The following is a 24685-nucleotide window of genomic DNA, read 5'->3' on the forward strand; positions in this document are numbered from 1 at the left end:
CAGGAGGTAAATCTGCCCCGCCGGGGGCCCATCTGACCGGCCGCAGCGATTCCCTTTTAAGGGTTCGTATTTATGCAGCGCTATTTTCCAAAAACAATGAGTTGGTGAATTCTTGCCGGCGGCGCCGATCATCTCACTAATCTGGACAAGGAGTTGCCACAACATATGAGCTGCGTCCTCCAGACAGCAGACCCCGCCACACGTCTCCCGTTACAAGAAACAGCGGGATCTGCTCCATCGAGGGTGACCGACGGGTGCCGGGCAACGCCGCCATCACTGCGGAGCAGCAGGGAACCGCGCACCACGGAGTGCGCTATAACCGTCACCTCGGTCCTCCCACACAGCGCAACTTGTTGTCACCCCCATTTGGGGATCCAGCCGGAGCAGACAGTCCCAGCAGGGCGCTGCACATGCCTACGGCGGCGTTCGCATTGCAGGTACCATATAAAGTCTGCCGCAAGTTCAGAGTAAAAAGCGTCCCGTTCACTTGGCTGGAAATCCACGGCGCCATCCAAGAACGGCCGCTGGTGTTCTGCGCTTCCATCTCTCCGGCGCGCTCTTACAAAGAGGTAAGGGCTGGAAACCAAACGGGCGGATGCTCTACTGGGCCGACTAGACAGCGGAGCGGAGGTTCTTCGGCAGGCGAGTATTCCCAACGCACGTCCATTGGGCGCCGAGTCCACTGAACGCACGTAAATATGTGCAAGCGGTGAACGCGCGGCTTCAAGAGGCGGCAGCACCAAGTGTTCCTGCAAGGGCCGGCAGCGACTACTCAGCCCAGGATCACGCGCACGGATTTAGGGCGTTTCGGAACGAATGAGTATTAAGTGGGGAAGCAAAGTCCACGGGAGCCAATCAGCATTCAATGAGAAGCGCACATGGAGCAAGCGCCCCTCCCCGCAAACGTGTTGGCTCCTCATTGAAGGATGACGATTACCCGTTTACACCAGACGATAATCAGGCTGCGACTACTTTTAGGTGAACTGAAACGAAGGGGCTAGTTAACGAATCCTCGCTTGTCAGACGCTCGTAGCTACTGCGAACATTCTATCAGGCGGCTATTTAGGCCGTAGTTATGCCACCTAAAGCCGCCCTTAGTCTACATCAGGGGCTCCCAGGCTGGGAATCACTCCGCGACATTAAAAGGATTTTCCAGGCAGTGCCCGCTGGTACTCCCCCCGGGGTCGGAGTAGTAGCACTGCTCCGTTCCAACCGCGGTGCGTCCCGGCAGGCGCTGCCTGAAGTACCCCTTTCGGCCGGGTCACACAGGCGGGCTGCTGTGGAAGAAACCTTCGCAGCCTTTACAGTAGCGGCAAAGTGGATGAGATCTTAAGAATGCCGTCCGCACGCTGCGGCGTTCACCTGCGCAATAGAGGAAGTAAATGACGCACAAAAATACGCGATAAAATCCGCCTGGGTTTTGCGGCAGACTAACCGCTGCGGATCTGCTGCAGCACATCTTCCCCGTGTGAACCCAGCCTGAGGCTAACTGCAGGTGGTCTGTGAATCCCGCACCCATATCGCGCTCCCCCCATGTGAAATACCTGTCGATGCAACGCGTTTTCATGGGAAACATCCTCTCCTCGCTGCGGGGATGCTCTGGCGCCGCCGTCACGGCCGCAGTAGACGATCCTGGAGTTCCTCCCATTGATAACAATGGCGCTGCGATGCGAGAGCGCGCACAAGATAGAACAGGCTGCAACTTGTTTTCCACTTTACGCTGCCGTAAAATATTTGCGCGCAGTTCACATTTGTGAGAAGTCCGTGTGTCCCGCAGCGCATATATCTCGCACGATTTTCCCGCCTCGGGGCAGGCTTATTTGTAGCGGCAGAATATGCCGTCAGTCTGGATCCGGACTTGTAATCAGCTGATCAGGGATGCCGCACGGCCTCTCAGCTGCCCAGTCTGTGCGCTCACAGAGTCTCCTTCAGCGGGTACCTGGTGGTCTCTAGCAAGCGTGCTGCCACTAAACAGGCCACGTGGAAGTGGTCAGCGCTGCTGCGGGTGCCGGGGACGTCGCAGTAAAGTCACCACACCAGCCACTTCATAGCGGTGACCTGCGGTTGAACCCGTGACCCCAGGATCACTCAGCTATTAGAACTATTCTATTACTCCGACAGTTCTGACAAACTGAGAGGCCCCTTGGTCCTGCAGCGATAACTGCATCCGCTTGGCCCTCTGCAATGACATTGCTAGTTGCTGACGGAGGACGCTTCCTCGCCTGTGGTCAGCAGCGACTGGCGTCAAGAGCCGGGCCTGAGGCTCTCTCTATCCCGGCGGGTGCCGGCTGTATTACATGATGTCTTGGGCACGGCTCCTGAGCCGGCACCGTTACTGGTCAGTACTGGTACGAAGTATGATGGACTATTACTGACCAGTGCAGGAAGGGTTAGAGGCGGTGCACTTATTCCATGGGTCATCCCATAGTCGCTGACCGTCCATCGTCACTCCATGTTATATCCTGATGGGGGGCGCTCTTTGCAGTCACTCTTCGGTTGGTGCAGGCACATGTTATAGTGAGACCAGAAGAGGCTCCTCCAGGATGAACGTCAGTGTGGAAAGGTGCGACTTCTGGGTGGGTGGAGATCCAGATGATGGCGCCGTCCAACGCTCCAGCGGCTGCGGACGAGGCCGCGGCTCGCATCAGGGAAGCCCAACATCTTATTGGGTAACGGAGAAGGTTTATTACTTCCTGTGGCTCCACAAGGGGCTCCGGGCAGCGATCTGTAGACACGGCTTCACGGAGGGCAGTAAGCTACCAGCATGGTGATGGGGTCCGGAGATACATACATGTGGACAGAGGGACAAGGTACAAGCCAAGAGAGTAACACAAGACAGACCCCATCTGTACAACGGCGGCCCCCCGTGTTTTGTCTCGTGTGTGCGGCGTAACGTACACAGCGCCATCTGCCCGGGGTGTGATTACACGGCGGCGCAGGAAATGCATGGCGCTTGGCTCCCAACACACAAATAAGGAGGGTTTACATCTCACGGTTCTGCTCCACTAAGCATCTGCGAGGAAATGGAAAATGATCATAAAATCTGTTTACGGAGAGCAGAGAAGAGACGGCCGGGATGACTGGGGGCCCTCTTAAAGGGATGCTTTACCTGCAGCGACCTTTAGCAGAAACCATCCAGACGAGTGTTCAGAAGACGCGACTTAAATCAGTCGTACATGTGGAACCCAACCCACCTGTGTGCAGACCTGAGGGGTCCTGCAACTTACCTGTGTGCAGACCTGAGGGGTCCCCCAACCCACCTGCGTGCAGACCTGAGGGGTCCCCCAACCCACCTGTGTGCAGACCTGAGGGGTCCCCCAAGCCACCTGCGTGCAGACTTGAGGGGTCCCCCAACCCACCTGTGTGCAGAACTGAGGGGTCCCCCAACCCACCTGCGTGCAGAACTGAGTGGTCCCCCAACCCACCTGCGTGCAGAACTGAGGGGTCCCCCAACCTACCTATGTGCAGACCTGAGGGGTCCCCCAACCCACCTGCATGCAGAACTGAGCGGTCCCCCAACCCACCTGGGGACGTGGATGTTGCATCCAGGCAAAAAATGAATAATTGCATTTCTTACATTTGTTACAGTGCAGCAAGGCTGCTGATGGGGGCAGATGCTGCTCCTCCAACCGCTCTATTCCAGGCCTGCTCCCTGTATACTCCATGACCCAGTCCTCGCTTGCTCCATGCCTCCTCCACGACCTGCTCCTCATCTGCTCCATGACCCGATCCTCGCCCCTGCTCCGCGCCTGCTCCTCGTCTGCTCTATGACCCGGTCCTCGCCCCTGCTCCGCGCCTGCTCCTCGTCTGCTCCATGACCCGGTCCTCACCCCTGCTCCGCGCCTGCTCCTCGCCTGCTCCCCGTCACTCTGGCCTCTCTCTCACTTTTCGGTAGTGTGATCGCAGCGTCTGACCCCTCACCTCCATGTTGGTACAACCGAGGCCAGTGGTTGGGAGCAGCGATCTTCTAGTCGCACTGCCTGGAGGGAGCGGGGGCAGCAATGTGGGCGAGTATGGGCTGTTTGTATTTAGCGGTATTCCCGGCTGCACAGGGGTACATCTGCAGGACGCTCCCAGTGAACTTATTACGACGGGGCCATGCCTGTGCGGCCATCGCCGTATTCATTCTCCAACTAGATACAGCAGCTGCCTATGTGGGTGGGTTGGGGGTCCCAGAGATGAGACCACCTTTAAAGCTACTACTGGTGCAAACTATTAATACACTTACAAATTAGCAACATGAGTTGTATTTCTGGATTCTCCAAACAGGATGGTAGAACTAATACTACTAAGGGCGTTCTGCCCCCTACTGGCTCCACCCGGACCTGCAGCCCCTTGTACCATCACGGCCCACCACTCAAAAGCCTGCTAGGTTCCCTTTTAACATTGAGCGGGACGAAACCCAGGAGACATAAAACACTACTGATCCCAGAAGACTTGAGGAGAAGCAGCTTCAAACTGAGCCTTCACCCTTTGTGTCTCCTTTAAGACTGACGCGAGGTCACCCATCCCATTCCCCACGATACCTCCTTTGAGATCGCAGCGCTGGATAGAAGGCCGGCCACAGGATGTCCCATGCCACCGACGGACAGAGAGCCCGCAGGAGGTCCGGGGGGTCTGGCACACGCAGCGGCGGATCGCTGACACTGGGCGGCTGCCAACCGGCACAAACATTTTCCTGGCTCTAATTCTTGCAAACAAAACTGTCCAGATTTATCCACTAGCGGCATAAACTGTGTAAACAATGCCAACCCAGCGCTCATTAACCATAAGTGCTCCGAGGGGGGCGACAGACCACACTGGTTACCCCAAAACACACAATTCTAGCCGTAGCTGCGTACTGTCAGGATGATGTTATAACCTGAAGGAGAAGACTGCACAAGTGTGTTACAGACTATCTAGGCAACAGGAATGTAACGGGGTATCCAGCCAGAGGCATGAACTGCCAAAATAATAAACTGAGGGGGTATTGAGACCCCAACAATACCAAGAACACAGATGGGAGTAGATGGCCAATAGAGCGTGCGCCACACTGCTACTAAAATCAAAGCCTGTAGCACTGACGGAAACCACCCCTAGTAAAAGTATGGAAATACCATAATACTGCCCCCTATGTACAAGAATATAACTATTATAATACTGCCCCCTATGTACAAGAATATAACTACTATAATACTGCCCCCTATGTACAAGAATATAACTACTATAATACTGCCCCCTATGTACAAGAATATAACTACTATAATACTGCCTCCTATGTACAAGAATATAACTACTATAATACTGCCCCCTATGTACAAGAATATAACTACTATAATACTGCCCCCTATGTACAAGAATATAACTACTATAATACTGCCCCCCATGTACAAGAATATAACTACTATAATACTGCCCCCTATATACAAGAATATAACTACTATAATACTGCCCCTATGTACAAGAATATAACTACTGTAATACTGCCCCCTATGTACAAGGAATAACTACTATAATACTGCTCCTATGTACAAGAATATAACTACTATAATACTGCCCCTATGTACAAGAATATAACTACTGTAATACTGCCCCTATGTACAAGAATATAACTACTATAATACTGCCCCTATGTATAAGAATATAACTACTATAATACTGCTCCTATGTACAAGAATATAACTACTATAATACTGCTCCTATGTACAAGAATATAACTACTATAATACTGCTCCTATGTACAAGAATATAACTACTATAATACTGCTCCTATGTACAAGAATATAACTACTATAATACTGCTCCTATGTACAAGAATATAACTACTATAATACTGCCCCCTATGTACAAGAATATAACTACTATAATACTGCCCCTGTGTACTAGAATATAACTACTATAATACTGCCCCCTATGTACAAGAATATAACTACTATAATACTGCCCCCCATGTACAAGAATATAACTACTATAATACTGCCCCCCATGTACAAGAATATAACTACTATAATACTGCCTCCTATGTACAAGAATATAACTACTATGATACTGCCCCCTATGTACAAGAATATAACTACTATAATACTGCTCCCTATGTACAAGAATATAACTACTATAATACTGCCCCTATGTACAAGAATATAACTACTACAATACTGCCCCCTATGTACAAGAATATAACTACTATAATACTGCCCCCTATGTACAAGAATATAACTACTATAATACTGCCCCTGTGTACTAGAATATAACTACTATAATACTGCCCCCTATGTACAAGAATATAACTACTATAATACTGCCCCCCATGTACAAGAATATAACTACTATAATACTGCCCCCCATGTACAAGAATATAACTACTATAATACTGCCTCCTATGTACAAGAATATAACTACTATAATACTGCCCCCTATGTACAAGAATATAACTACTATAATACTGCTCCCTATGTACAAGAATATAACTACTATAATACTGCCCCTATGTACAAGAATATAACTACTACAATACTGCCCCCTATGTACAAGAATATAACTACTATAATACTGCCCCCTATGTACAAGAATATAACTACTATAATACTGCCCCCCATGTACAAGAATATAACTACTATAATACTGCCCCCCATGTACAAGAATATAACTACTATAATACTGCTCCTATGTACAAGAATATAACTACTATAATACTGCCCCCTATGTACAAGAATATAACTACTATAATACTGCCCCCTATGTACAAGAATATAACTACTATAATACTGCCCCCTATGTACAAGAATATAACTACTATAATACTGCCTCCTATGTACAAGAATATAACTACTATAATACTGCTCCACTATGTACATGAATATAACTACTATAATACTGCTTCTATGTACAAGAATATAACTACTATAATACTGCCCCCTATGTACAAGAATATAACTACTATAATACTGCTCCTATGTACAAGAATATAACTACTATAATACTGCCCCCTATGTACAAGAATATAACTACTATAATACTGCCCCCTATGTACAAGAATATAACTACTATAATACTGCTCCCTATGTACAAGAATATAACTACTATAATACTGCCCCCTATGTACAAGAATATAACTACTATAATACTGCTCCCTATGTACAAGAATATAACTACTATAATACTGCTCCCTATGTACAAGAATATAACTACTATAATACTGCCCCCTATGTACAAGAATATAACTACTATAATACTGCCCCCTATGTACAAGAATATAACTACTATAATACTGCCCCCTATGTACAAGAATATAACTGCTATAATACTGCTCCTATGTACAAGAATATAACTACTATAATACTGCTCCTGTGTACAAGAATATATCTACTATAATACTGCCCCCTATGGACAAGAATATAACTACTATAATACTGCCTCCTATGTACAAGAATATAACTACTATAATACTGCCTCCTATATACAAGACTATAACTACTATAATACTGCCCCCTATGTACAAGACTATAACTACTATAATACTGCCCCCTATGTACAAGACTATAACTACTATATTACTGCCCCCTATGTACAAGAATATAACTACTATAATACTGCTCCTATGTACAAGAATATAACTACTATAGTACTGCCCCCTATGTACAAGAATATAACTACTATAATACTGCCCCCTATGTACAAGAATATAACTACTATAATACTGCCCCCCATGTACAAGAATATAACTACTATAATACTGCCTCCTATGTACAAGAATATAACTACTATAATACTGCCCCCTATGTACAAGAATATAACTACTATAATACTGCCCCCTATGTACAAGAATATAACTACTATAATACTGCTCCCTATGTACAAGAATATAACTACTATAATACTGCCCCTATGTACAAGAATATAACTACTACAATACTGCCCCCTATGTACAAGAATATAACTACTATAATACTGCCCCCTATGTACAAGAATATAACTACTATAATACTGCCCCCCATGTACAAGAATATAACTACTATAATACTGCCCCCCATGTACAAGAATATAACTACTATAATACTGCTCCTATGTACAAGAATATAACTACTATAATACTGCCCCCTATGTACAAGAATATAACTACTATAATACTGCCCCCTATGTACAAGAATATAACTACTATAATACTGCCCCCTATGTACAAGAATATAACTACTATAATACTGCCTCCTATGTACAAGAATATAACTACTATAATACTGCTCCACTATGTACATGAATATAACTACTATAATACTGCTTCTATGTACAAGAATATAACTACTATAATACTGCCCCCTATGTACAAGAATATAACTACTATAATACTGCTCCTATGTACAAGAATATAACTACTATAATACTGCCCCCTATGTACAAGAATATAACTACTATAATACTGCCCCCTATGTACAAGAATATAACTACTATAATACTGCTCCCTATGTACAAGAATATAACTACTATAATACTGCCCCCTATGTACAAGAATATAACTACTATAATACTGCTCCCTATGTACAAGAATATAACTACTATAATACTGCTCCCTATGTACAAGAATATAACTACTATAATACTGCCCCCTATGTACAAGAATATAACTACTATAATACTGCCCCCTATGTACAAGAATATAACTACTATAATACTGCCCCCTATGTACAAGAATATAACTGCTATAATACTGCTCCTATGTACAAGAATATAACTACTATAATACTGCTCCTGTGTACAAGAATATATCTACTATAATACTGCCCCCTATGGACAAGAATATAACTACTATAATACTGCCTCCTATGTACAAGAATATAACTACTATAATACTGCCTCCTATATACAAGACTATAACTACTATAATACTGCCCCCTATGTACAAGACTATAACTACTATAATACTGCCCCCTATGTACAAGACTATAACTACTATATTACTGCCCCCTATGTACAAGAATATAACTACTATAATACTGCTCCTATGTACAAGAATATAACTACTATAGTACTGCCCCCTATGTACAAGAATATAACTACTATAATACTGCCCCCTATGTACAAGAATATAACTACTATAATACTGCTCCTATGTACAAGAATATAACTACTATAGTACTGCCCCCTATGTACAAGAATATAACTACTATAATACTGCTCCTATGTACAAGAATATAACTACTATAATACTGCCCCCTATGTACAAGAATATAACTACTATAATACTGCCCCCTATGTACAAGAATATAACTACTGTAATACTGCCCCCTATGTACAAGAATATAACTACTATAATACTGCTCCTATGTACAAGAATATAACTACTATAGTACTGCCCCCTATGTACAAGAATATAACTACTATAATACTGTCCCCTATGTACAAGAATATAACTACTAGAATACTGTCCCCTATGTACAAGAATATAACTACTATAATACTGCTCCCCATGTACAAGAATATAACTACTATAATACTGCCCCCCATGTACAAGAATATAACTACTATAATACTGCCCCCTATGTACAAGAATATAGCTACTATAATACTGCCCCCTATGTACAAGAATATAACTACTATAATACTGCCCCCTATGTACAAGAATATAACTACTATAATACTGCCCCCTATGTACAAGAATATAACTACTATAATACTGCCCCCTATGTACAAGAATATAACTACTATAATACTGCTCCTATGTACAAGAATATAACTACTATTATACTGCCCCCTATGTACAAGAATATAACTACTATAATACTGCCCCCTATGTACAAGAATATAACTACAATAATACTGCATCCTATGTAGAAGAATATAACTACTATAATACTGCTACCTATGTACAAGAATATAACTACTATAATACTGCCCCCTATGTACAAGAATATAACTACTATAATACTGCTCCTATGTACAAGAATATAACTACTATAATACTGCTCCTATGTACAAGAATATATCTACTATAATACTGCCCCCTATGGACAAGAATATAACTACTATAATACTGCCTCCTATGTACAAGAATATAACTACTATAATACTGCCTCCTATGTACAAGACTATAACTACTATAATACTGCCCCCTATGTACAAGACTATAACTACTATAATACTGCCCCCTATGTACAAGACTATAACTACTATAATACTGCCCCCTATGTACAAGAATATAACTACTGTAATACTGCTGCTATGTACAAGAGTATAACTACTATAATACTGCCCCCTATGTACAAGAATATAACTACTATAATACTGCCCCTATGTACAAGAATATAACTACTATAATACTGCCCCCTATGTACAAGAATATAACTACTATAATACTGCCCCCTATGTACAAGAATATAACTACTATAATACTGCCCCCTATGTACAAGAATATAACTACTATAATACTGCTCCTATGTACAAGAATATAACTACTATAATACTGCTCCCTATGTACAAGAATATAACTACTATAATACTGCCCCCTATGTACAAGAATATAACTACTATAATACTGCTCCCTATGTACAAGAATATAACTACTATAATACTGCCCCCTATGTACAAGAATATAACTACTATAATACTGCCCCCTATGTATAAGAATATAACTACTATAATACTGCTCCTATGTACAAGATTATAACTACTATAATACTGTCCTCTATGTACAAGAATATAACTACTATAATACTGCCCCCTATGTATAAGAATATAACTACTATAATACTGCTCCTATGTACAAGAATATAACTACTATAATACTGCCCCCTATGTATAAGAATATAACTACTATAATACTGCTCCTATGTACAAGAATATAGCAACTATAATACTGCCCCCTATGTACAAGAATATAGCAACTATAATACTGCTCCCTATGTACAAGAATATAACTACTATAATACTGCCCCCTATGTACAAGAATATAACTACTATAATACTGCCCCCTATGTATAAGAATATAACTACTATAATACTGCTCCTATGTACAAGAATATAACTACTATAATACTGCCCCCTATATACAAGAATATAACTACTATAATACTGCCCCCTATGTACAAGAATATAACTACTATAATACTGCCCCCTATGTACAAGAATATAACTACTATAATACTGCCCCCTATGTACAAGAATATAACTACTATAATACTGCTCCCTATGTATAAGAATATAACTACTATAATACTGCCCCTATGTACAAGAATATAACTACTATAATACTGCCCCCTATGTACAAGACTATAACTACTATAATACTGCCCCCTATGTACAAGAATATAACTACTATAATACTGCCCCCTATGTATAAGAATATAACTACTATAATACTGCCCCTATGTACAAGAATATAACTACTATAATACTGCCCCCTATGTACAAGAATATAACTACTATAATACTGCCTCCTATGTACAAGCATATAGCCTAACACAACTGTTACCTCCCCTGTATCTTGCATTGGTCTGCGGTTCGCCCGCAGGTACAGTTATAGCGGTGATTATAGTGATGAGCGATCGCTGTATTTGCCCAGTGTTGATACTTCATCATTTCAGTTGAACTTTTAGGTAAACACACGGGAGGGTGATGGATGAGGCGCTCCGGACGTCTCTCACATAGCAGTCTATTCTTAGAAGACTATGTGTCGGTCACCGGAGAGACTGTTACTGCAGTGGAGGTTGCAAAGTGCTGCAGTGTATTATGCATCAGTCACCGGAGAGACTGTTACTGCAGTGGAGGTTGCGATGTGCTGCAGTGGAATGGTGTAGCAAGAATTCATCAGTGATCAGCGAGTTCTACCTGTTCAGTCCGCTTTGTCGCAGCTTTTGCACGACTAGCGGTTGCGTTGTGTTGGCTGCAGCCGACAACTGGATGACAACGGCCTGCGGTATACGGCTATTGGCAGACGACTGTGCGTTTCCCTTTATGCTAAGCGCAACCCATCTACGCCGTTTCGAGAGCCGTGTCTGCGGTCCAGCGCGCTCAGGCCGCTCTCACAGGCTTTACTTAGTGATTTTAATGGGGTTTCACCGATGAGCGTTTCCGGCGCTGCGCTTTTTGGTTGCGTTCTTCTCTATTTTAGTGCGTTTTTGCGAATCTTAACGCTCCGCACCCCTCACTGCAATAACGGGGAGCCTAAAAACGCTGTTTGACAATGTGGCGTTCTGACCAATGCCTGTGTGAAACTGGCCCAGCCAAGCTAACACTAACCGCGGGGCGACCCGCAGCGGCGCCGTCGGTAAAAAACGGACGACCAACATTGCTGCCCGGAGACAATGCAGTGTAAACGCGGTTATTGTCCTACAGCACACTAATGCGACGTACAGACCCAGCCGAAAGCCGCATGTCCTATCTGCACCGTCTGAGACCTCATGTCCGCGGCCCGCCGTCTCACTGATATACGTAAATACCGGGTCTGCCGGCAGAGACCGTATATGGCTGCCGGTGTAGTGGGCGGGGCCGCCTACCGCACACGGAAAGTCGCAGCGGGACTGTTAATTCCCGCTCGGTTTCATAGCCGGTTGCAGATGAAAACACCGTCTGTCCGCAGCGTACGGCGCAGGGACAGCGTATCATACGCAGCCTTCACAAGTGTATACAGCCACACCGTACGCAGTGCGTCTCCATGCGCCGCTGTCTATGTATTATTGAAACTCCATTGGCATTTTGCCCTCCATTCACCGCGTACCCCGCGGCCGCGCACACATGTAGTAGGTGGTGACAAACCCCTCACATGTACGGCGCCACTCTGGTTTCCAAAAACATTCCCTAGATTCGCTCCTTCGGTGACGAGTAAAACCGCTCGTATTTAACCCTCGCATATCCAGTTACTGGAGGCGCGTTCTTGACGGGCTCGCCTGAGGGCGCAGTAAAGCCCACCGTAGAGTCAGGCACCTGGCACACCGCCGTCCTCCATACCTCCATACCTACAATGTTTCGGTGGCTTTACCCCAAGGCTGACTGACGGCCGCAGTGTAGGCCCTCTGCAGTGTAGATGCGGTACTGGAGAGCCGCACTGCACACACCGCGCTGGTTTACCCGCAGTTGGCGCTGGTGATGCCCACTAAGGTCTCCTTCACACGGTTCCATGCAGCTTTGGTCCATGAACAACAGACTGTTTGCGCTGCGTTTTACACCCCCATAGACTTCTGGTCCGAGATCTAGCCCAAATTAATGGCCCCTGCCTGAATACCCCAATGTGATTCAACGGGTCTATGGTCCGCCATCAACAAATATGGACGGAAGCCGGACAAAAGATGCGCCTGTGTGAACGGGCCCCAAAGCAGAGCGCTATACAGTAAAGTAGCAAGAAAAGCACCTCGGCCGCACTGCGTGACCCCAAAGTAGGTGGCGATACCGACCTGTGGAGCGGATGCTGGACCTGCAGCCTGTCAACTACAGCCTCGTCTGGGCGGATTTACTGCCATAGATTTAATTTCTGCCATAGTCTGCAACAGAAAGACTGAAATCTGCACCAGATCCGCACCAGATCCACTAAGATCCGCACCAGATCCAAATCAGATCCGCACCAGATCCAAATCAGGTCCACACCAGATCCGCACCAGGTCCACACCAGATCCGCACCAGGTCCGCACCAGGTCCGCACCAGGTCCGCACCAGATCCACACCAGATCCACACCAGGTCCGCACCAGTAGCCGTGGATTTGTTAAAGCCCATTTTAGAAAACAAAGAAGAAAAAAAAATCGGTGGCAAATGCACAGTATGTGAACATGGCCTTACGCCAACTTCACACGGCGAGGGCGATATCAGGCTGTGAATCCCTCCTCCATATTGCGCTCGCCATCCATGTGAAAGCCCTGAGGATGCGAAACGTTTTCATGCGAGAACAGCCTCCATCACTGTGGGGATGGGGGGAATCCCCGCCTTGGCTGTCAAAGCTGCAGCAGAGGATCACAGAATTTCTCCCATTGCTTTCAATGTGTCCGGCGCTGCTGCCACCAGCTGCACTAAAAAAAAACAATGTGTCCGGCGCTGCTGCCACCAGCTGCACTAAAAAAAAAAACAATGGGGCCGGCGCTGCTGCCACCAGCTGCACTAAAAAAAAAACAATGGGGCCGGCGCTGCTGCCACCAGCTGCACTAAACACAATGTGGCCGGCGCTGCTGCCACCAGCTGCACTAAACACAATGTGGCCGGCGCTGCTGCCACCAGCTGCACTAAAAAAAAAACAATGGGGCCGGCGCTGCTGCCACCAGCTGCACTAAACACAATGTGGCCGGCGCTGCGAGATCTTGCAGCTAGATAGGACTCACTGCAATGGGTTTCCTGCAGAGGAAATAATACATAAATTGCTCATGTGTATGACCCCATTCAAAAGAATATTTGTGCTCGGTGGAGGTAGCCCTGAGGGGTTTTCCAGGACTTAAAGGGGTTGTTAACTTGTGATGGCCTATCCTCAGGATAGGTCATCAATAGTACATTAGCAGGGGGCCATCTCCTGGGACCCCCACCGAACAGCTGTTTGCTGGGTCAGTGCTATCATGAAGTGAGCTGATTTCTGCAGCCCCGTTCTCACTGTAGTGGCGAGACTTGGTATTGCAGGCCAATTTCTCATTCACTTTAATGGTTCCTGCAGAAGTCAGCAGAGTGCATGAGCCCCCCACCTCAGACATCAGCTGACCAGTGGTGGTCCCTGGTGAAGGACCTCTGCCGAACCAATGTATATGGCATCACTAGTTTACAAGCTGACAATCCCTTCAGCCATCAATCATGTATCCCCAGAAGAGGTCATCTCCAGTTGCTCGTTGGGGGGTCTGTTGCTCAGGCCCCCCAGCGATCAGCTGCTATCAGTGCAGACAGAGCTGCATACACACTGCAGTAAGCCGGCTGCAGCTTCCACCGCAAGGTGTACGGAGCGCTCAGCATCCAGCCCATCCACACCGGCAGCGGATTACTGGGGGCCAGAGTGGCAGACCTCCGTCGATCAACAATAAGTCAATGCAGGAGAACCCCCTCACCCCTCTGTATGTAAACAGTGTTCCCATTTACTGACAGCAAGCAGAGATCTGAAAATACTGAGGTAACACAAAGTAGGTGTGAAAGCAGAACCTTCAGCACAATGAAGCCTTCTGCCAGGAAGACTCACGAGTCTCCAATGTGAAAACTTCTGGCTGAGGTTTGGGAGTTCTGCATCTGTGTCTAATTGGGTCATGGGCGCCGGGCGCTACCCGCTGCTCATGCTAATGCCCTGTATCCGTGGTGCCTTCCTGCTGCTTGTGCCCCGCAGGTCAGTGACAGTGTGTACTTACCGGTGGCTCTGGAAGCTTCAGCCTGTAAGTGTGTCCGGCGGTAAGTGGCCTCCAGCGGAGTGCTGTTTACTTGGAGTTGTCATCCATGCAGCGCGCAGATAACCACCTTATCATGAAAGCCAGCTCAGCACATGTCCGCTGCTGCAGCACGGCTATAGTATGGGGGGACGAGGAGGAGGAGGAGGATGGAGGGGAGGAGGGGTGCTGTGTACCTCTGTCACACTGCCTGATGGGAGTAGAAGGCACCCCCTCCCCTGCACTACCCCCCTAAATCTGGCATGGCGACTGGGAAAGTGCAGCTAATTGGAAGGACATGCAGAACTTGTAGCCGTGGCTCTGCTATTAATCACCGGCCCGACGAGCTTCGCTGCTGCCTATGGTGCTCGTTGGCGGACCGACAGGCAGACGGGATGATTATTTTTTTTGTACTCTATTTACTTGGGTTTTGCTCAATGCTTAATCACAAACAGACGATGCAGCGAGAAATAGTGAAAAACACGAACCCCCCCCACCCTTATATAAAGGAATTTACTCCGCACTAGTCAACCCTTTCATTGCCAGGTTCATATCCATAATGCAAGTGCAGCCACTTACCAGGCCCTTCTGGAAGACGCTGAATAGACACCACAATGGGGGGCGCCTGCTGCTGTCCATCCTCAGAAGCTGATCTGTGGGCAGAGAAGGGTTAATGAGCATTTCAATCATTCCTGTGATTTCCCTCGGATGGTGATTTAAGGGGTTTCCCGATGACATGTAAGGACGCCCGTATACAATATACGGCTAGCAATCCCTCCATTATTGGCAAACTGCACAGACCTCACGGGGTTGTCGGCTACACTGCTGGTGCAGCCTAACCGTGCGGCAACCGCTGCGCCGGAACATACAGATAACCGATAATCTCCGGTCAGAACCCTGACTTGCTATTTAAAGAACACCTGCGCTTTTACATTGAGCACTCCTCGGCTTAGCACTATATGGGGCCATCTACACCTACAAGAAGCTGAAAACTGACGACGGCAAAAGTGCAGGAACTCTTAAAGTGCAAGCCCCTCCTGGCAATTAGCAGTGTTCCACATATGGTTAGGGTACATCAACCATCACATGTTTGCGCACCCGCATGGGTTTGGAAAAATGTCACTGTACTTTCCTGAGCAAAAGCCAGAAGGGGCTCCAGCAGGACAGAGAAGACGACCAGAAGGGACTTCAGCAGGACAGAGAAGAAGAAGGACAGAAGGGGCTCCAGCAGGACAGAGAAGAAGGCCAGAAGGGGCTCCAGCAGGACAGAGAAGAAGAATATGGGCAGAAAGGGCTCCAGCAGGACAAAGAAGAAGAAGAAGAAGGACAGAAGGGGCTCCAGCAGGACAGAGAAGAAGAAGAAGGACAGAAGGGGCTCCAGCAGGACAGAGAAGAAGAAGAAGAAGAACAGAAGGGGCTCCAGCAGGACAGAGAAGAAGAAAAAGAAGAAGAAGAAGAACAGAAGGGGCTCCAGCAGGACAGAGAAGAAGAAGAAGAACAGAAGGGGCTCCAGCAGGACAGAGAAGAAGAAGAACAGAAGGGGCTCCAGCAGGACAGAGAAGAAGAAGAACAGAAGGGGCTCCAGCAGGACAGAGAAGAAGAAGAAGAAGAAGAAGAAGAAGAAGAAGAAGAAGAAGAAGAACAGAAAGGGCTCCAGCAGAACAGAGAAGAAGAAGAAGGACAGAAGGGGCTCTAGCAGGACAGAGAAGAAAGAAGAAGATGGGCAGAAGGGGCTCCAGCAGGACAGAGAAGAAGAAGAAGGCAGCCAGAAGGGGCTCCAGCAGGACAGAGAAGAAGAAGAAGGCAGCCAGAAGGGGCTACAGCAGGACAGAGAAGAAGAAGAAGGCAGCCAGAAGGGGCTACAGCAGGACAGAGAAGAAGGCCAGAAGGGGCTCCAGCAGAACAGAGGGGAAGGCCAGAAGGGGCTCTAGAAGAACAGAGAAGAAGGCCAGAAAGGGCTCCAACAGGACACAGAAGAAGAAGATAGGCAGAAAAGGCTCCACCGGGGGAAAGAGAGAAAGAAGAAGGCAGCCAGAAGGGGCTCCAGCAGGACAGAGAAGAAGACCAGAAGGGACTTCAGCAGGACAGAGAAGATGGGCAGTAGGGGCTCCAGCAGGACAAGGAAGATGGGCAGTAGGGGCTTTAGCAGGACAGAGAAGAAGAAGAAGGACAGAAGGGGCTCCAGCAGGACAGAGAAGAAGAGGATAGGCAGAAGGGGCTCCAGCAGGACAGAGAAGAAGGACAGAAGGGGCTCCAGCAGAACAGAGAAGAAGAAGAAGAACAGAAGGGGCTCCAGCAGAACAAAGAAGAAGAAGGACAGAAGGGGCTCCAGCAGAACAGAGAAGAAGATGATGATAAGCAGAAGGGGCTCCAGCGGGACAGAGGAGAAGAAAAACAGAAGGGGCTCCAGCAGATCAGAGAAGAAGGACAGATGGGGCTCCAGCAGAACAGAGAAGAAGAAGGACAGATGGGGCTCCAGCAGAACAGAGAAGAAGAAGGACAGATGGGGCTCCAGCAGAACAGAGAAGAAGAAGGACAGATGGGGCTCCAGCAGAACAGAGAAGAAGAAGGACAGATGGGGCTCCAGCAGAACAGAGAAGAAGAAGGACAGATGGGGCTCCAGCAGAACAGAGAAGAAGAAGGACAGATGGGGCTCCAGCAGAACAGAGAAGAAGAAGGACAGATGGGGCTCCAGCAGAACAGAGAAGAAGAAGGACAGATGGGGCTCCAGCAGAACAGAGAAGAAGAAGGACAGATGGGGCTCCAGCAGAACAGAGAAGAAGAAGGACAGATGGGGCTCCAGCAGAACAGAGAAGAAGAAGGACAGATGGGGCTCCAGCAGAACAGAGAAGAAGAAGGACAGATGGGGCTCCAGCAGAACAGAGAAGAAGAAGGACAGATGGGGCTCCAGCAGAACAGAGAAGAAGAAGGACAGATGGGGCTCCAGCAGAACAGAGAAGAAGAAGGACAGATGGGGCTCCAGCAGAACAGAGAAGAAGAAGGACAGATGGGGCTCCAGCAGAACAGAGAAGAAGAAGGACAGATGGGGCTCCAGCAGAACAGAGAAGAAGAAGGACAGATGGGGCTCCAGCAGAACAGAGAAGAAGAAGGACAGATGGGGCTCCAGCAGAACAGAGAAGAAGAAGGACAGATGGGGCTCCAGCAGAACAGAGAAGAAGAAGGACAGATGGGGCTCCAGCAGAACAGAGAAGAAGAAGGACAGGTGGGGCTCCAGGAGAACAGAGAAGAAGAAGGACAGGTGGGGCTCCAGGAGAACAGAGAAGAAGAAGAAGGACAGAAGGGGCTTCTGCAGAACAAAGAAGAGGAAGATGGGCAGAAAGGGCTCCAGCAAGACAGAGAAGAAGAAGGCGACCAGAAGGGACTGCAGCAGGACAGAGAAGAAGGCCAGAAGGAGCTCCAGCAGGACACAGAAGAAGATGATGAGCAGAAGGGGCTCCAGTAGAATAGAGAAGAAGAAGATAGGCAGAAAGGGCTCCAGCAGGACAGAGAAGAAGAAGAAGAAGAAGAAGAAGAAGAAGAAGAAGGCCAGAAGGGGCTTCAGCAGAACAGAGAAGAAGAAGGCGGCCAGAGGGGGCTCTAGCAGGACATAGAAGAAGATGATGAGCAGAAGGGGCTCCAGCAGAACAGAGAAGAAGAAGAAGACAGCCAGAAGGGGCTTCAGCAGGACAGAGAAGAAGAAGGCGGCCAGAGGGGGCTCTAGCAGGACATAGAAGAAGATGATGAGCAGAAGGGGCTCCAGCAGAACAGAGAAAGACAGAAGGGGCTCCAGCAGGACAGAGAAGAAGACCAGAAGGGGGTCTAGCAGGACAGAGAAGATGGGCAGTAGGGGCTTCAGCAGGACAGAGAAGAAGAAGGACAGAAGGGGCTACAGCAGGACAGAGAAAAAGAAAAACAGAAGGGGCTCCATCAGGACAGAGAAGAAGAAAAACAGAAGGGGCTCTATCAGGACAGAGAAGAAGAAAAACAGAAGGGGCTCCATCAGGACAGAGAAGAAGAAGATGGTGAGCAGAAGGGGCTCCAGCAGGACAGAGAAGAAGGACAGAAGCAGCTCCAGCAGGACAGAGAAGAAGAAGGACAGAAGGGGCTCCAGCAGGACAGAGAAGAAGAAGGACAGAAGGGGCTTCTGCAGAACAAAGAAGAGGAAGATAGGCAGAAAGGGCTCCAGCAAGACAGAGAAGAAGAAGAAGGCGGCCAGAAGGGACTGCAGCAGGATAGAGAAGAAGGCCCGAAGGAGCTCCAGCAGGGCACAAAAGAAGATGATGAGCAGAAGGGGCTCCAGCAGAATAGAGAAGAAGAAGATGGGCAGAAAGGGCTCCAGCAGGGCAGAGAAGAAGAAGAAGAAGGCAGCCAGAAGGGGCTTCAGCAGGACAGAGAAGAAGAAGGCAGCCAGAAGGGGCTTCAGCAGGACAGAGAAGAAGAAGGCGGCCAGAGGGGGCTCTAGCAGGACATAGAAGAAGATGATGAGCAGAAGGGGCTCCAGCAGAACAGAGAAAGACAGATGGGGCTCCAGCAGGACAGAGAAGAAGGACAGAAGGGGCTCCAGCAGGACAGAGAAGAAGGACAGAAGGGGCTCCAGCAGGACAGAGAAGAATGACAGAAGGGGCTCTAGCAGAACAGAGAAGAAGAAGAAGCACGGAAGGGACTCCAGCAGAACAGAGAAGAAGAAAATGATGAGCAGAAGGGGCTCCAGCAGGACAGAGAAGAAGGACAGAAGGGGCTCCAGCAGGACAGAGAAGAAGAAGAAGGCGGACAGAAGGGGCTGCAGCAGAACAGAGAAGAAGAATGACAGATGGGGCTTCAGCAGAACAGAGTAGAAGAAGATGGGCAGAAAGGGCTCCAGCAGGACAGAGAAGAAGAAAACGGCGGCCAGAAGGGGCTGCAGCAGGACAGAGAAGAAGGCCAGATGGGGCTCCGGCAGAACAGAGAAGATATACACATTCTGTCCGCTCAGACACAAGGGGGGGGGGGGGGGGCTCATGCAAGGTGTTCGCAGCATATTTGTAGAGTTTTGTATCTTTTAACCCCTTAACGCTCCAGATTGTAGAGTTATGTCCTGCAGATTCATGGCATGTATGGAGGGGGAATCGCATGGCGATTTCCCTTCATACAATGGGGGTGTCTGCTGTTTCTTACAGCTGACACCTGCTGGCAACAGCTCAGATATTCTGCACCACTCCTTGGAGCTGTTAACCCTTTAAATGTCAATTCTGACAGCGCAATTTAAATTCCCTGACCGATGATTGGATGTCCTGCACGCGCCCCTGCGATGAGGTTGCGGGTTGCCGTGCGGATGTCATGGCAGCTGGGGGCCTTCTGAAAGACTACCTACCAAGCCATCCCCTTGGGAGGCCTGATAGCCTGTCGGATCGCGGTATGATATAAGGCTGTGGCATGACATCATGCTGCAGGAGCGATCAGAGCAGCGCAAGTCAAAAGACGTTTTTAATTACTAAAGAAAATAAAAGGTAATAAAAGTTTTAAAACAAAAACCCTTTTGCCGTAATTCTAATAAAAGAATCTAAATAATAAAACAAAAATACATATTTGGTCTCGCCGCGTCTGAAAAAGTCCGATCTATCAAAGTAGCGCATTATTTACACGCAAGGTGAACGTCGTCAGAAAAAAAATAAAGAACACCAGAATTGTGCTTTTTGGTCACCCCATCTCCAAAAAAAAATGCAATAAAGGGCTTCTATCCACGAACGGTTTTTTTAATGCAAATGACAGCGGTCCTTCTAATGTTAAAATCGCATCGCAAAAAAACCAGAAAACGCTGAAACGCAAACTCGCCATTTTTGTGCCATGTGATTTTAACAAGGACCGTTGTCATGTGCATTAAAAAAACGCAGGATTCTCGCAGCGTTAAAAAAAACTCTAGTGGGTGGGAGCGCAAAAAGTGAGCAAAAGTCACATGTATTCAAAAATTGTAGCAACAGAAACTGCAGGACGTTCGAAAACAATGAGCCGCGCAAAACTATGTGGACGGAAGAATAAAGAACTTATAGAATTAAAGATACAGGTAGTCCCCGACTTGCGAACAGGTTCCGTTCCGGGAGCCCGTTCGCAAGTCCGTTTTGTTCGCAAGTCGAACAAATGGTTGTATGGAGGGGATCGCGGGTGGATCCCGCTCCATACAACGTCGGGTGCCGGCTGTTCTTACAGCGGGCACCCGGCGGCAGCAGTTCCGACGAGCTGCGCCGCTTGTCCTAACTGTTAACACTTTAAATACCGCTCTGACAGCGGTATTTAAAGTGTTAACAGTTCTGACGAGCGGCACGGCTCGTCGGAACTGCTGCCGCCGGGTGCCCGCTGTAAGAACAGCCTGCACCCGACGTTCAGGGGGCCCGTACAGCGTCCCACGATGAGATCGCGGGACGCTGTGCGGTTGCTAGGCAGCCGGGGACCTCCTGAAAGGCCCCAGGGCTGCCTATGCAGAGTGCCCATCAAGCGCACGGACTGATAGGCGCTCTGCATAGACAGCCCTAGGGCCTTTCAGAAGGCCCCCGGCTGCCCAGCAACCGCGATGTGACCGGACAGGCTTCTATCAGGCTTGATAGAAGCTTGTCCGGTCCCTGCACAGTATGATGTAATGCCATGGCATTAGGGGGCGGGAGCCATAGCATGACATCATACTGTGCAGGACAGATAGTTCGTATCTAGCGAAATTCGTAAGTCGAATGTTCGCAAGTCGGGGACTATCTGTATTTGAAAAAAGATACAAATCGTGCAGCAAAAACTGAAAACGCTACAGGTTTGGTCTGGCAGTAATCGCACCGACCGCAGGATAAAGCTATCGGGTGATTCTTGTGGCAGTTTGGGCCCCAAAGATGATGGAATTTAGGGGTTTATCCAGAACATTAAATATAGATTTACTGAGAAATACAAGTCAACAAGGAGCTCAGACCACGGGGGAGGGGAAGCTGGACCGCGGGGGAGGGGGCGTCCTTAAGGGGTTAAATAAAGAATGTGCTCCTCTCATTCCTATGGAAATACAATCTAGAAACGCGTTCATACCGCCACCTGTGAACGGCGAGGACCCCGCGGAGATCCCCAGCACAGCGGCGCCCCCTCCAGGGAGGCGGTGCTGCACGCGAGACGGCTCTCCAGCAGATGGCGCCAAACAAGCAGCAACGGGCGTCCGCGTACCGCCATGTTGGGGCGGGATGCCGGAGCATCAGCCTGCGCCCCCGCAGGGCGGACGGGATGCCGCATCGCACGTTAGACCCACAGGAGGTTTATCACCTGACGGACGGCTGATAAGCAAACTGCGGGTCCCGTGGGAAATACTGTGTTCATTGAATGCCGCGAGCTAACTAAGGAGGCGGCACATGACTGGGAACAGGTACAGCAGGGGTTAAGTAGAGCGAGCAAAAAGGGGGGTGGAGTTTAGACAGGAAGAGAAAGGGTGGGGGGGAGCGGAAGGAGCTCAGTCGTGAGACAAGAAGAGACGGGAGAAGACTGGAGAAGAGACAGCAGCAGAAAGAAGATTGCAAAGGGCGAAAAGTGTTTCCAGAGAGAGGAGAAGAGGTGCGGCAAAGGGAAGGAGTATCCAGCAGAAGAGGAGAAGCGGCGAAGAAGTACCTGCAAGCGGCGTGGAAGAAGAGAAGGCAACCGCGTCCGGCGATCCAGAAGTCCCAAGATCGGAGGATGGAGGAGCTGCGAGCCCAGATTCGGGAGGCGATCCAGACGGACGGCGCGGAATGGCTGGAGGAGATCATCGCAAGCTGCAGATCGGGGTCGGAGTCCGGAAGGCCAGTCGGGCCTGCAGCAGCTTTACCGGCGGCTGCCGAGGGAGCGGAACAGCTGGGGGATGCCGGGCGAGGCCGCCCGAGGAGAAGACGGAACCCCCCTGCGAGGCTCAGTCCGAGCCCCGCCGCCAAGAGGGTCGGCCGCAGGAGCGGCCGCAGCGGAGAGATGATGCAGGGCGCGGGACGCGCCACGAGGGCGGAGGCGCGAAATTCGAATCGCGCGGCGGTTGGAGCGACCGCGGAGGAGCAGCGGGAACAGCCGGGCGGCAGTCCGCAAAACAATAGAGGGGCACCGGCAGCATCAAGCAGGGGCTCCGGGTCCAGGAGCCAGCGCGCAGTCGGGCGCACGGCAGCAGGAGACACCGGCAGCATGGAGCAGCCAAGGAGGCACGTGCCACGTGCAGACGCATGGCGGGAAGGCAGGCAAGATGGCGGCAGAGCAAGGCAGCAGCGCCAGGTACCGGGGAGGAGGGGGGGAGGAGCGTCCTCAGAGGGCCAGGTGGCCAGGCACTTAAACCCATTACCCGGGAGGTATAACCCTGGGGGGGGGAGGGATAGGGGATACAGCCCGGCCACCAGCTCTACCGGCAGTGCAGCCACCAGGGCAGGGAGCGCTCAGGGAGTTAGGGAAAGAGGGGAGATTATAGGAGAAGCGGGGATCCCATTTGTTTCCCTTGTCCCGGAGGGTCCCTCGACCGGGTCTTATGCGGGTCACCCTATCCATGAGCAACGACATAGCCGGTATGTCACTTACATCCCGCCCGCTGGCACCGGGTACGTAGTCAGCACCCAGACTCGTGAGCATAGCGGTCGCGCGGCTCACAGATATCACCTTCCACAGCAGCAAGCGACAGCGGCCCCTAGCTCACAGAGGCTTTGTTATGTCAACCCACGTTTCGTGGTGGCAACATCGTCAGGTGGGGGGGATTCCTCACAGGGCTACGCCAGTCGCGCAAGCGGCAACAGGCAAGGTTTGGGTGCCAAGCGTAGACAACGCGAGAGAGCTAGGAGGGCAAGGTATCAGCAAAGGCGTGAGAGTGAGCTTGCGAGAGTAGGAGCGCAAGCAAGCGAGAGCATAAGGAGGCCGAGCGGAGAGTCTCTGGGCGACGGATCCAGGAGTCCAGGTGTACGGCACCACCAGGATACTTACCGCCATGCGGAACCTCCGCCAACACCTTCAACAAGCATGCACAACATACGCCACATGCGGCGGGATACACCCCCAGGACGGCCAGAGCGGGGCCACCTTATGACAGCGGGAGGATATGCAACAAACGACGCTCCGCATGTGAGTTCGCGGCAGCCATCGAGCAGCAGAGGCAGGAGCCCTGGGAGAAGGACGGCAGGGACCTCGCCCTTGGCGATGCCGGAGGACGGTCATGCCGGTGAGTCAGACTGTTTAAATGCTTCGAAAAATGTAATGGATCCCGCCAAGGTGGCGGAGAAAAATGATTTGGTGTTAGTATTAAAATCGGTTTTGAGTAAAATGGATAAAAAAGAGGTTTTATCGGTGTCCTGTGGATCCCCGGGGGGCGCGGGCCCACCCGTGGGGCAGGAGGGTGGCTTAACAGCCGGAGGTGAAGTGGACCCGACGGAAGGGTTGAGATACGCAGACTCGCTGTTCTGCGGGGTTG

The 24685-nt window shown here is 49.0% G+C and overlaps 3 protein-coding genes across 4 annotated transcripts in view; 2 read left to right on the forward strand and 1 right to left on the reverse strand.

The window, feature by feature from the left end:
- Positions 1-15623, reverse strand: part of RIPOR3 (RIPOR family member 3) — a 116289-nt gene extending 100666 nt beyond the window's left edge. For both annotated transcript variants that reach the window (XM_066587696.1, XM_066587695.1), the window contains exon 1: positions 15268-15623. The gene's annotated coding sequence lies outside the window, so the exon portion shown is untranslated. The remainder of the gene's footprint in view (positions 1-15267) is intronic.
- Positions 15624-16384: 761 nt separating this feature from the next.
- On the forward strand, positions 16385-16978 carry LOC136588302 (cilia- and flagella-associated protein 251-like). Its single transcript, XM_066587409.1, has one exon. The coding sequence runs from the start codon at positions 16385-16387 to the stop codon at positions 16976-16978; it is 594 nt and encodes a 197-aa protein (XP_066443506.1).
- A 23-nt stretch (positions 16979-17001) lies between these two features.
- Positions 17002-18745, forward strand: LOC136588303 (trichohyalin-like). The gene is made up of 2 exons (XM_066587410.1): positions 17002-17382; positions 17432-18745. Exons 1-2 carry the CDS (start codon positions 17002-17004, stop codon positions 18743-18745), a joined length of 1695 nt encoding a protein of 564 aa, XP_066443507.1.
- Positions 18746-24685: the final 5940 nt, after the last annotated feature.

Source organism: Eleutherodactylus coqui, chromosome 13, assembly GCF_035609145.1.
Source record: "Eleutherodactylus coqui strain aEleCoq1 chromosome 13, aEleCoq1.hap1, whole genome shotgun sequence".
In the NCBI taxonomy this organism is placed as follows: Eukaryota; Metazoa; Chordata; class Amphibia; order Anura; family Eleutherodactylidae; genus Eleutherodactylus; species Eleutherodactylus coqui.